Genomic DNA, 12,162 nt, shown 5'->3' with positions numbered 1-12,162 from the left:
CTTGTTCCGAAGGGACATTTTACTCCGCTTACATATCATGGGGTAAAGTCTGCCTAGAATAAACGCGGCATAGTCGCGGACTGGTTTAAGATGCGGTCATGGTTGTATCCGGGGTGACTCTCAGATACTTGACCTTCCTGGCCCGGGGAATAGGTTGGCCAATGAGGGTAATCGGGAGTGTGAGATTTCTCCTCCTAACGCGGAAATTCGTGTAGAGTTTTCCCTTTGAAATGGCACCGCTCTGCTTTTCACTGGGTTGACGTCTATGCACCATTTTCGGAACCACTGTCCGAGGGTCACGGCTGGGCTCTGGAGCTTACTCGCTATAAGGGACTTGCTCCTACTCGAGTAGTAAACGGTTGTGCCGTCGGCGAATAAGGCTAACTGGGTCGGCGGCGACTGGGGAATGTCGTTGATGAATATATAGGAGTGGCGAGAGTACAGAGCCTTGTGAGACTCCAGCCGTGAGAGGTCACGGTGAGGAGCGAGTTCCCTCGACTCGATATCGAAAAGAGCGGTTCGACAAGAAATCTCGTATGATGAGCACCAGACTGTCTGGCACTCCCATATTGAAAAGTTTGAAAATCAAACCGTTCGTTGTGCCAAACTTTGTCGAACGCTTTTGTAACGTCGAAGAACAGAGCTCCCATGTATAACGGTTTTGGTCGGTTAAGCCCTACGAGAATGTGGTCCGTGAAGTGGGCGGTGCACCTGTTGTGCAAATACCTAATCTTGCCATAAATACTGTTACAATTAAAAATAAAAAATAAATCTATTGCAAATAACATTTATTACTTTTACAGTGTGCTAGTTTAATACATAAATATAAAACAATTTAAAGTATAAAAAAATTATTCGAAGTGGTCTCCATTGGCTGCAATACAGTCCTTTAAACGTTGAGGCCAGTTATCAATAGAAGCACGCACTCTTTCCATGGAAAAAATGTTCACTGCCAATCGTACGGATTGTTTTAGGGACTCCAAATTATCATGGCGTTTAGAGCAAGCCGTACTCTCTAAAACTGACCATAAATCATAATCCAGCGGATTAAGATCGTGACTAGACGACGGCCAGTCTTCAGCTCTGATGAAGTCCTAAACGTTCGTTTCCAACCAAGACTGCGTAGACCGAGCTTTATGACCTGGCGCCGAGTCTTGCTGGAAGGACCGTTCTTGATTATTGAACATGGTGTTGTTAAGGGGCTTCACTACCTTCTCAGGAATGGTATCTTGATACACTTGTGCCGATGTTTTGATACCTTTTTCACAAAAGTATGGCTCAGTCACTCCTTCATAGCTAATACCCCACCAAACCATCACTGAAGTCGGATAGTGCCCACGTTGCACTATGTCGACTAGCTAGCTAGTAGTAGACTAGGAAGCTTCCTTAGAGCTTTGAGCATAATACGGTCATTTTGTTTGTTAAAATGTTGCTCAATTGTAAAAAAAATCTCATCCGTAAACAAAATTTTTCTATGACCTCCTTTTGCGTACCGCTTCAGTAGTTGTTTCGATTTTACCACCCTATTCTCTTTTAAATTATCAGTTAATAAATGACCAGTACGTATCTTATAGGCTGCAAGTCCTAAGTCATCTTTTAAAATACGCGACATGGTTCTAGGTTTTATCTTCATCTCCCGAGATAAAATCTTTTGCTTTCGAACAGAATTTCTTCGGATTCTTTCCCTTACTACTTTGACCACCTTTTTCGTACGAATACTACGTGGACGGCCAGATCTTTTTCTGTCACAAACAGAGGATGTCTCATTGCACCTATTAATAGCCCGGTACACAAACATTTTACTAATACCAAGCGTATGGAGACTTTTAAAAATTGCATACCTACCTACTTTGTGTAATGCAATTACAGCGATTCGGTTCTCTTTATCACCCCAATCCATTTTATTATCGCAAAATATTGTACAGTGTATTGGCGCCAAAATGAGAAAACTCAATGAGCAATCATATAAAAATGACAGATTCCAAATTTCAAATGTAATATTTTGTTTATTTTTAATTGTAACAGCATTTATGGCCAGACTAAGTACAGCAAGTACACAGATATGGTTCTCAGTTGATAAGTACTTATATCCAAAGATAATTTATAATTATTTATTACTTACCTGATAACAATAGATAAAGCCAAACAAAATAATGTAATGTTAATAAATAAAATATGTTAAATTTATAAATAATGAATTTATGGATTCAGAAGTTGATTTATATATTGATTTATAAATACAGTTTGTTGTAAATAATGCATACCGCGATTTACGCATAACAAGATGAATAAGTTTTCATAATCTTAAATGAATAGGTATGAAAGTAGAGGTAAATGTGAGGAGGGAGTGTCCTAGAAAGACTTCGATGGACTGTGTGAAAGAGAGAAAGATATGCGAGGGAAGGGTGTGAGGGTAGAGATGACGTAGACAAACCTAAATAGAAAGAGAACATGGTACCACCACATATTGAATTAAAGTCAAGACTGAGAAGCAATGGCATCTATGACATTTATGTACTTATTATTTATAAGAAATAAATAAAACAGACATTGCTTTCTTTCGCATATAGATGGATTTTTATTTAAGGTATTGTAAAAATTTGCATTTTTTTTGGAAGCATACCTACTAATAATTTAATTCTTCGTGATTCTTTTCGAAAGAAGAAAGGAGGAAATCTTAGTGTAAACCGTTGAATATTTAATTTAATTTGACTTTAAAACTTAGATTATTTAATTTTACAAAAACAATAACCTATTATATATTAAAAATAATAATTGAAGCACTTGAGTAGTAGGCATATCAATGTCTCTTTAGTAATTAATTTATATCCCAGAGCTCAGCTCGACGGGGCACGGGTGTGATTCCCGGTCGGAGGCCTTTTTTGAAGATATTTGGTATTCGGAGCCTGGCTACTTTGTACAATACTGTTCTGCCATCCATAACACAGCCAAAGCCCTAAGCCTGCCGTTGTCTAATTTATACTAATATATAAATCTACAGTGGTTTTTACGGATGTTCCGTTATAACTACTGAACCATGCATCCGATTGACTTGAAACTTGGTATCCATGTAGAAAATACATGTACTTAATGGATAGGCTAAGATTTATATGAGTGTTGGACTCCCTACATCAATTGCGGGGGCGTTAATGATGAGAATCTTTGTGGGGGTGAGAAATAATAATGTTTTTGTGTTGTCCAGCTGGAGCACTGGGTATGAATACTCCAGAGGGTCCCACAAACAAGTTCGAAAAGGAATGGTAGCGAGCGAGGTGCGGACGTATTCTCGTGTGTATGCTTCGGTGGTTGCGGGTGAACTGTCGGCGCCAGTAAAGGCGCACGCGCGGCTTTCCAAAAGGAAAGCCACTCGGTCGCTACTCTTTGAATCGCGCCGGGAACCGACAACGAGAGTCCCTGATTGGTCGCGGCGCGCGATCAGACGCGGCTGCCGACGCGGCAGGCGTTAGGGTTGCTATATACTCCCCCTCTAGTCCTGGAGAACGCCCTCGCTCCTGGACTAGGACATTAACAACTTTAACTGGGCGTCCACGTTTCCTCTTAGGAATCACGGGTTTGGGTAAGGAGTCTTTGTTACCGTGGTAACAGGTAAGGTCTTGGGTATGGTATTTCCCTAATATAATATCAGGCGGTTTCTTCGAAGGATTTAAACAGTATGGGAGTACTGATATTGGTGTATGCTCACCTGTTTCGTTGCGATGCTCTGCAAACGGAGTTGGACCTCCCCCTGCTCTGAAGATGTGTGCGTGCCTGTCCAGTACGTCGGCGAGCGCTTGCCGCTCAGCTGGCGTAAGGTGAGTACCTTCGTCATCTCTAAGGATGTCTGTAGCGGCGCAGGAAACTTTGCGCGACTTAGGTTCGAAACACAGATTATACTTTAACATCGCATCATCACTGAAGAACCAAACCTCTTCTTTGAAGTCGATTACTACTCCAGCTGCGGTAATAAAATCTATTCCTAATAACGTTTCATTATTGGTGGATTCAGGAAATATGAGGAATGGAGTGGAAATAATTGTCGTCTCTAGGCGTACATCGAGTGTGGTGGTAAAAACGTCCATAATGCGCACCACACCGTCGGCAAGTCTGACTCGTTGAGAGGAAACGCGGAGAGGGTGGTTGTTCTGCTGGAGGAGAGCGTATAGCGTATGACCCGCGATGCAGTGTTTTGCAGCTGTGTCTATTAAAGCGGTGCCGTCAAAACCCAGTATATTTATGTTAAAAATCGGCCGTACGTCACGACCAATAGGGGGTCCCATAAGATCGTCATCTCCGCCGCAACCATAAAAACAATCAAATCCCATTACATCACGCTTATTCCCATATTTCGGAAAATTCGGGTTTATCCCGTTTTTATCACAATAATTTTCAAATAATGGTATAAAAATCTTACTGTCGCCCGGACATCTTTGATGAACAAAATTTGAATCCTCTGCGACCGCGCAGGTTAATGTTTGACATTGCCCGTTTGTATTGGCATTACGGCAAAGATGTCCGTCGACGCTAGAAAACATATCCAAATTATTATTTTTGTTGAAAAATAAATTATCATTTTTACGTTCGGCAACCAAAGAGTTAACATTTTTAGTTGTGACGGCTGAAGGGTTAACATGAGTAATGTTTTCGCTCGGACTATCATTATTTTGGCTATCGTCACTCGATCGATTACATGTTATGCATTTCGTGTTGCATGCAGTGATATTGTGGTTCTTTTCTCGAGAAGAACCTGGGCGATCAATACGAGGTCGATCGGAATTATCACTGTTATCAATAACCTTAAACCGCGAACGATTTGAATTATGGGCAGCAAAATTATAATTTTGTGGAATTCGCCGCTGTTTATACTGTGTGTAGGTATCAGTGCATGCATCACTATTTGGCAAAATAGGTATACAAGTTTCATGCACTAAATTAGAACTATGAATATGGTCTTTTACTGATTTGTCGTTTTCAAATTCAAAACACACTTTTGAATCGACACAATAAAATGACTGATCACATTTAACTTCACTTTCACTAGATTTCGAGTGAGTTTTATTTTTAAATAAGTTAGTATGAGATTGATCACCTTGTTTTGAATCTAATTTACGACACTGGTTCTTCTCGTGACCGAAGAAATGGCAATACGAACATTTCGGGCGTCGCTTTCTTTCGACGGAGTCAAATACACGCGGCGTTCCGGGAACAAGCGGCGGCTGCGTCGCGGGCTCGTGGCCGGGGGCGGCGCCGCTCGGAGCGCACGCGGCCGTGCGCGCTGCTACTGCTGGCGGAGGGCGGGTGCGTCCGGTGCCGGTCGTCGACTCGTATGGTTTTCTTGCTAATTCTCCCGTTGGTCTTGAGGCATCGTGCTCGTAGCGAAGTTCGTCCGTCGCGTCTTCAATTTGGCGCGCTCTTTGCAGGAGCACGTCGAATGAACTTACTTCGTCGCGGCGAAGTCTCTCCCGTACGCGGCGGCTGAGGAGTCCGTAGATCATGTCCAGCTGGACTTTCTCGCTTAGGTCGCCGGCAGGTAGCTTCGCGAGAAGAGCACGCGTCGCAGCGATGAATCGGTCCGTTCTTTCATCGTTTTGTTGACCTCGTTTGAATAGTTGAGCGTATATACGGTGCGGAGGTCTGCGATCACCGAAAGCGTCTCGTAGGGCTGAGACGGCATCGCACCACGAAGATGTGGAGGACTTCACACCCAGCCACCAGACGGCAGCGTCGCCGCACAACATCATGGACAATCCCCGGACGGCGTTCTCATCCGAGATGTCGGAGCGGTCGCGATACGCCTCAGCCGCATCCAGGAAGGCATCAAGCGACTCACCTGCAGTCCCACTAAAGCGCGCGGTACATCGGGCGAAGTTCGCGTGTGCATGTGATGCGGGCACTGGTGTTGATGTGTTGTGCCGTATCGTTTCAAATAATGATTTCAAAACCTCTGTTTGGCTCCGCTGTAGTGCCTCTACTATTGTTGACACGTGCTCGCTGGAGAAGGTGGCTTCGGCGGGGGCCACGTGGCTGTCGCCGGATCGGTTGTGGTGATTGGAGCGCGAGGCGTCAGCAGCACCGATTTCGCAGGCGGGAGACGCGCTCGTAGATGCTTCTCGAAAGGACTCGTAGATTGTGCGCGAGGCGTCGCCGGCGCCATTTTCTTGGGCGGCGGACGCGCTCGGGGAGACCGATCGCGGGACGCGGACAGACGACGGGTCCGTTGCATCATCATCCCTGCGATTTCGGCTAGCACGGTTATCACTTCGAGTGTTCACCATGACCATGAGTTCACAATTGTATTGGCAAAACCGGTACGATTCGTCGACTCACCGCTAGATTTTCCTTACCACGTTGAGGCGCCAGTTTTGTGTTGTCCTTACCACGTTGAGGCGCCAGTTTTGTGTTGTCCAGCTGGAGCACTGGGTATGAATACTCCAGAGGGTCCCACAAACAAGTTCGAAAAGGAATGGTAGCGAGCGAGGTGCGGACGTATTCTCGTGTGTATGCTTCGGTGGTTGCGGGTGAACTGTCGGCGCCAGTAAAGGCGCACGCGCGGCTTTCCAAAAGGAAAGCCACTCGGTCGCTACTCTTTGAATCGCGCCGGGAACCGACAACGAGAGTCCCTGATTGGTCGCGGCGCGCGATCAGACGCGGCTGCCGACGCGGCAGGCGTTAGGGTTGCTATAATGTTAATTTTAAATGCCCAGCGAAGCGGACGGGTACAGCTAGTATGATTGTAGCGGACGGTTTCTTATTTAGATTATTATACTATCTTTGGATTTGTGAGGACGAAGATTTTTACAATAAAATTAAATTAAATTATGATGCAACTTTCATGGCTGACAGTTTATTCTTACTTAATTTTAGAAACAAAATTTAAAAATTATAAAAACATAAATGACAGCTGTTGCTTTGCAACTAAACTTTTTACTGCGGTTCCAAACATGCCCCCGGATGTTGAAAGGTTTCCTTTCAACCCAAAAATAATCCGCAATCAGGGGACAAATCTTATTAAAAGACCTCTTGATGACTCCAATGGAGGTACGAATGTCTGCGACCCGGTTGACTCCGTCGGACCCTGGTTAGACAGCTACTATGCGGCCCAGTCTCCATTTAAGTGGCGGGAAATTGTCTTCCTTCACCACAACCAGGCTGTGAAGCTTCAGCGATGACTGATTGGTGCGCCATTTTGTTCTTTGCTGCAGCTCACTAATGTATTCCTTTGACCATCTGGTCCAAAAATGTTGTCGCATATGCTCTAACCGCTGGAACCTGGTGAGATTGCTTTGCCGACAGTCCTTGTACTCAGCAGCAGGCATTGCAGTAAGGGGCTGGCCAATGAGAAAATGCCCAGGAGTAAGCGGCATCATGTCATCGGGATCGCTTGATAGTGGAGTCAGCGGCGGAGAATTCAATATTGCTTCGATTTGCGTTAGGACAGTGATCAATTCCTCATAAGTTAAATTACAATTTCCCAATACTCTGTGCATATGGAATTTAATAGATTTAACCCCCGCCCCCCAAAGACCCCCAAAATGAGGAGAGTAAGGTGGACACAGGTGGAAGTTAATACCTTCTTCGATCAAAACATCAGGCAAAGAATTGCAATTGGATTTTAAGAATGTACCGATTTGTTTATAAGCACCGAAGAATGACGTACCATTGTCCGAATATATATGAGTAGGCTTACCTCTCCGCGATACAAACCGGCGTAGCGCAGAGAGAAAACTATTGCTGGTTAAATCACCTACTAATTCGATATGGATCGCCTTTGTTTTGAAACATACAAAATCGCGATGTAGACCTTAACGATTCTACAACCTCGACTAAGGCGGTTAGCGGACGAGATGGGTCCAGCGTAGTCGATGCCTACACACTCGAACGGGCAACCAGGAGTGAGGCGGTGCACAGGTAAATTTCCCTTAAGAGGAGAAACTGTTTATGCTCGCATGCGAGTACATCTTATACAATTATGGTAAGTGGCCTTGGCCAAATTGCGACCGCCAATAGGCCAGTAGACTTCTCTTATAGAAGCTAATAATAGTTGGGGTCCAGCGTGCATAAGCTTAATATGTTCAGCCTTGAATACGAGTTTTGTGAGAATGTGAGTGGACTGTAGGATTATAGGATATTTTTTCTCATACGAAAACTCCGACGCGTTTCCAAACCTGCCACCAACACGCATAATTTGAGCGTCATCAAGAAAGACATTGAACTTGTTGAAGGGACTTTTAGGAGATAACGAATGTTCCTGAGTTAGGAGCTTGTATTCGACGAACGACTCAGACTGAGCTTTCCTAATAATCAAGTTCAAAGCGTTCTGTAACTCTTTAGAGCTTAAATGACTGGTTTGTGGATATAGCTTTCTGCATAAATGTATGAATCTCAATGCATAGGCTACAGCACGTTTTAGTCGAGATAGGTTTGAGAATCGGCTGAAATCAATAAATGAATCATCACGTGGAACTGAAAGGTGCAACGAGACTTCAGGACGAACTTCAGGGAGTTTGGATTCTCCATGATCTCCACCGTACGATTGCGAACGAAAGGCTGTAATTTACTAGGCAACATTTTAAGCCAGCCTAACACAATCGTCGAGTCAGTCCAAAAAGTAGTATGCCTGACCTGAACCCGGAGCGAATCAATAGCCTTCTCGTAGAGGCGCACTCCTACCAGAGCCCCACAGAGCTCCAACCGAGGGATCGTAGTTGGCTTTAATGGAGCCACCTTCCTCTTGGCAATAAGTAACGAGACCTTGATTCGTCCATACACGTTCGCGCTTCGCGCGTAAAGGCAAGCACAATAGGCGCTTTGCAACGCATCTGTAAAAATGTGGAGATCCACGTAAGTATAAGCCTCGCAAACAATAAGGCGAGGGATGCACAAATTATTTAAAAGCGGAAGGCTTTTAATTAAATTAGCACAAATTTTGGCTATTTCAAATGGGAGCTGTTCGTCCCATGATAACTTATGAACCCATAGCCGCTCCAATAGTATTTTAATAGGAACGATGCAGGGAGAAACTAACCCCATGGGATCAAAAATGCGTGCAGTGACAGAAAGCATAGAGCGTTTCGTAGAAGATGAGGCTTCACACGAATCGACAGAGAAAGAAAACTCATCTGTGGCTGTCTGCCAATTGAGGCCTAATGTCTTACACGACTCAAGGGATCCGATATTTAAACTGAGGGACGAACTATCGTCGCACGGATCACTAGTAAGACAGAGTAGAGGATCGTTGGACTTCCACTTGCGCAGAGGCATCCTGGCGGAGGCGAGCTCTGCGGCGGCAACTTTTCCTTAATGTCCAACGCCTCCTGAAATGAGTCAGACCCCGTGAGGAGATCATTAGCGTAGAAGTCGTAAATGATGATCTCTGAGATCTTCTTGTCACTGCATTTAAGGCCGATCTGCTTAAGACATTACGGCAAGGTAACTAGAGTTGTCTGTTACTTAAGCAGTCCGCAGATTGTTTTAAGGGTACACGCACACGAAAACAACCATCAGCTAGACGTTTCGTATTTTTAACGAAATGTTCTAAACATTTTCGTTCCTCCTCGGAGTATGATGACTTAAGGCCGACTTCCTTCGGCTGCCAGAACCGCGACAGCAAGTTCTGAGTGTCATTAACGCCGAGATCAAGATCTTGAGAAATGTCTGCAAGTTTTGTGAAGTTGCACATTAGGGGAGCAGATCCATGACCATCACTTAGATCCCTGGAGACCACCAACCAGCCAAGTCGAGTTTCCCAGAGGATCGAGATGTTATCTCCCAGATTGATCTTTCGCGTCCCGAGCAGATCCCAAAAGATATTAGATCCAATTATCATGTCAATTTCTGACGCCTTATAAAATTGGGGATCGGCTAAAATAATATTAGCGGGAGTATTTAAATGCGAAACATCAAATGAATGGCAAGGCACGTCGTCAGTTATGGACGGCAATACATAACAAAGAAGACATTTTGAATAATTTTCAGTGCGTGAACTGAAAGAAACATAACACATTTTTGAAATGTTAGTTCTAGTCTTATCGATGCCGAAAATAGGTTTATCTATATCAATATACTTGGCATTCAATAAGCGACCCGTTTTCTCACTAATTATGCAAGACGAACTCGCACAATCCAGAAGAGCACGTATGATGTGCTCGTGACCATTACTATCGACAACTTTAACGAGAGCCGTCGCAAACATACCATCTTTACTAATCTCTGAAGGTGCGGCGGCAGAATACGTGGCTAACGTTAGGCCGTGGTTACCAGGAGGTTCAGGCTGGATGGCGGAGGCGATTGCCGTAGTGTCACGCTTAGGAGCGGGCTGATTAATTCTCTGTTTATTATTAGAATAGGTGTGCAGCAGCGTATTATGCCTACGCTTACATAAAGTACAACCACCTTTTTTGCAGCGATTCGAATAGTGACCACTACGAAAGCAGTTGTAACACACCTTGAACTGAGGAATTAATTCCCATCTCTGCTCACTATTAAGGCTCAGAAATTTATCGCAATTATAAAGATAATGCTCACCCTTACAGTGTGGGCACGATGTTGTACCGGAACCAGAAATAATACTAGCGCCGCCACTCGACGACGGCTGCGTTCCGGAGACAGAAACTAATGTTTTAATTTTCTGACCTTTAGGCGACTGTGGTGGCTGAACTTGTGTGTGAGGAAGGTTAGGGCGAGTAAATTCCATCGTTTCTAATAGATCGGCCCGGTTACGAATGAAATCGAGAAATATGGACAAAGAAATGGGCTTTTCTTTATCAAGACGACCTTTGCACTCTTCCCATTCACGCAGCGTCTTCTGTTCGATTTTACGACTCATCATGTGGATGAGAAGAGTGTCCCAATGATCAGTCGGTTCGCCCAGCGACTCTAAAGCTCTCAGGCTTTTATTCAGCTGATCTATGAAACGTCTTAAATTAAACGAAGATTCACTCTTTATTGCGTCTATATTAAATAAATTATTAACATGTGTTTGAATTAATAGGCGCTTATTGTCGTACCTCTCACATAACAGCTTCCACGCCACAGAATAGTTGCTGGCAGAGAACTGAATCTCCTGAAGTAGTACAGCAGCAGAGCCTTCTAGCGAGGCCCTGAGGTAGTGGAATTTATTAATTTCTCCTATCGCCTCGTTCGAATGTATAAGACTACTGAAGGTGTCATGGAATTCCAGCCAATTGTTATATGAACCATTAAATTTGGGTAGGTTAATGGTAGGTAATTTAACCAGGCGATGATTGCTCACATGAGAACAACTCTCAAAACTATGCGCATCGGTTCGTAACAATTTAGAATTACGAGAAAGAATCTCCTGAGCCTGTGAAAGGGATTTGTAATAAATCGATTCGAAATCTTCTCTCTCTGTGCTTTGCGAGCTGAAATCGTCAGCGAGGCATTCTATTTTAGTTTGTACTACGTCATATTGTTCAAATAATAATTCGATCTTACCGATTCTTAATTGCAATTCATTAACTTGTTGCTGATTCAACGTACCGCTCAATTCCTCGATGTACTTTCTGAATGTAGTCAATCGGCCTTTTAGACTAGCTCGTTTTTTAACTAACTCCTTTTCTTCTTTCTCACTCATTTTGAAAGTATTTGGGCAGAAGCGGGCTAGTTAATCTGGCATTGATAGAAGTTACAATTGAAATAATGAACTATAATGACAACTAAAATGAACTATACAGTCACACTATTATGTACGCACCTATAATTAATAAATAAATAATAATTTTACAAGTGTGAAAGACATAGACTATTACCAACAAAATGCCAACAAAAACACATTAAACAAACCACATAGTTAACCCAGCTTGTAATATGATAAATATAAATAATCTAAACAAAAAAAACAGAGTAATGGGTTACACATCACTAATTTGTCCTGAATATCAAACTTGGATCACTTCCCTTATTTCCTGGGTATCTCGGCTCGATGGACCATGTAGCGGACGGTTTCTTATTTAGATTATTATACTATCTTTGGATTTGTGAGGACGAAGATTTTTACAATAAAATTAAATTAAATTATGATGCAACTTTCATGGCTGACAGTTTATTCTTACTTAATTTTAGAAACAAAATTTAAAAATTATAAAAACATAAATGACAGCTGTTGCTTTGCAACTAAACTTTTTACTGCGGTTCCAAACAATGATA

General features: G+C 43.3%; 1 protein-coding gene across 1 annotated transcript; it reads right to left on the bottom strand.

The window, feature by feature from the left end:
- Positions 1-2,938: 2,938 nt before the first annotated feature.
- LOC114247778 (uncharacterized) lies at positions 2,939-6,685 on the bottom strand. Its single transcript, XM_089729641.1, has one exon. The coding sequence runs from the start codon at positions 6,276-6,278 to the stop codon at positions 3,375-3,377; it is 2,904 nt and encodes a 967-aa protein (XP_089585767.1). The 5' UTR covers positions 6,279-6,685; the 3' UTR covers positions 2,939-3,374.
- Between the last annotated feature and the right edge of the window lie 5,477 nt (positions 6,686-12,162).

Source organism: Bombyx mandarina, chromosome 09, assembly GCF_030267445.1.
Source record: "Bombyx mandarina strain Sakado chromosome 09, ASM3026744v2".
NCBI classification, from domain to species: domain Eukaryota; kingdom Metazoa; phylum Arthropoda; class Insecta; order Lepidoptera; family Bombycidae; genus Bombyx; species Bombyx mandarina.
The sequence above is the reverse complement of the archived record's forward strand: the minus strand, read 5'-3'. Positions and strand labels throughout refer to the sequence as shown.

Coding starts and splice junctions, on each gene's coding strand:
- LOC114247778 (XM_089729641.1), bottom strand. CDS start 6,278: ATGGTCATGGTGAACACTCGAAGTGATAACCGTGCTAGCCGAAATCGC.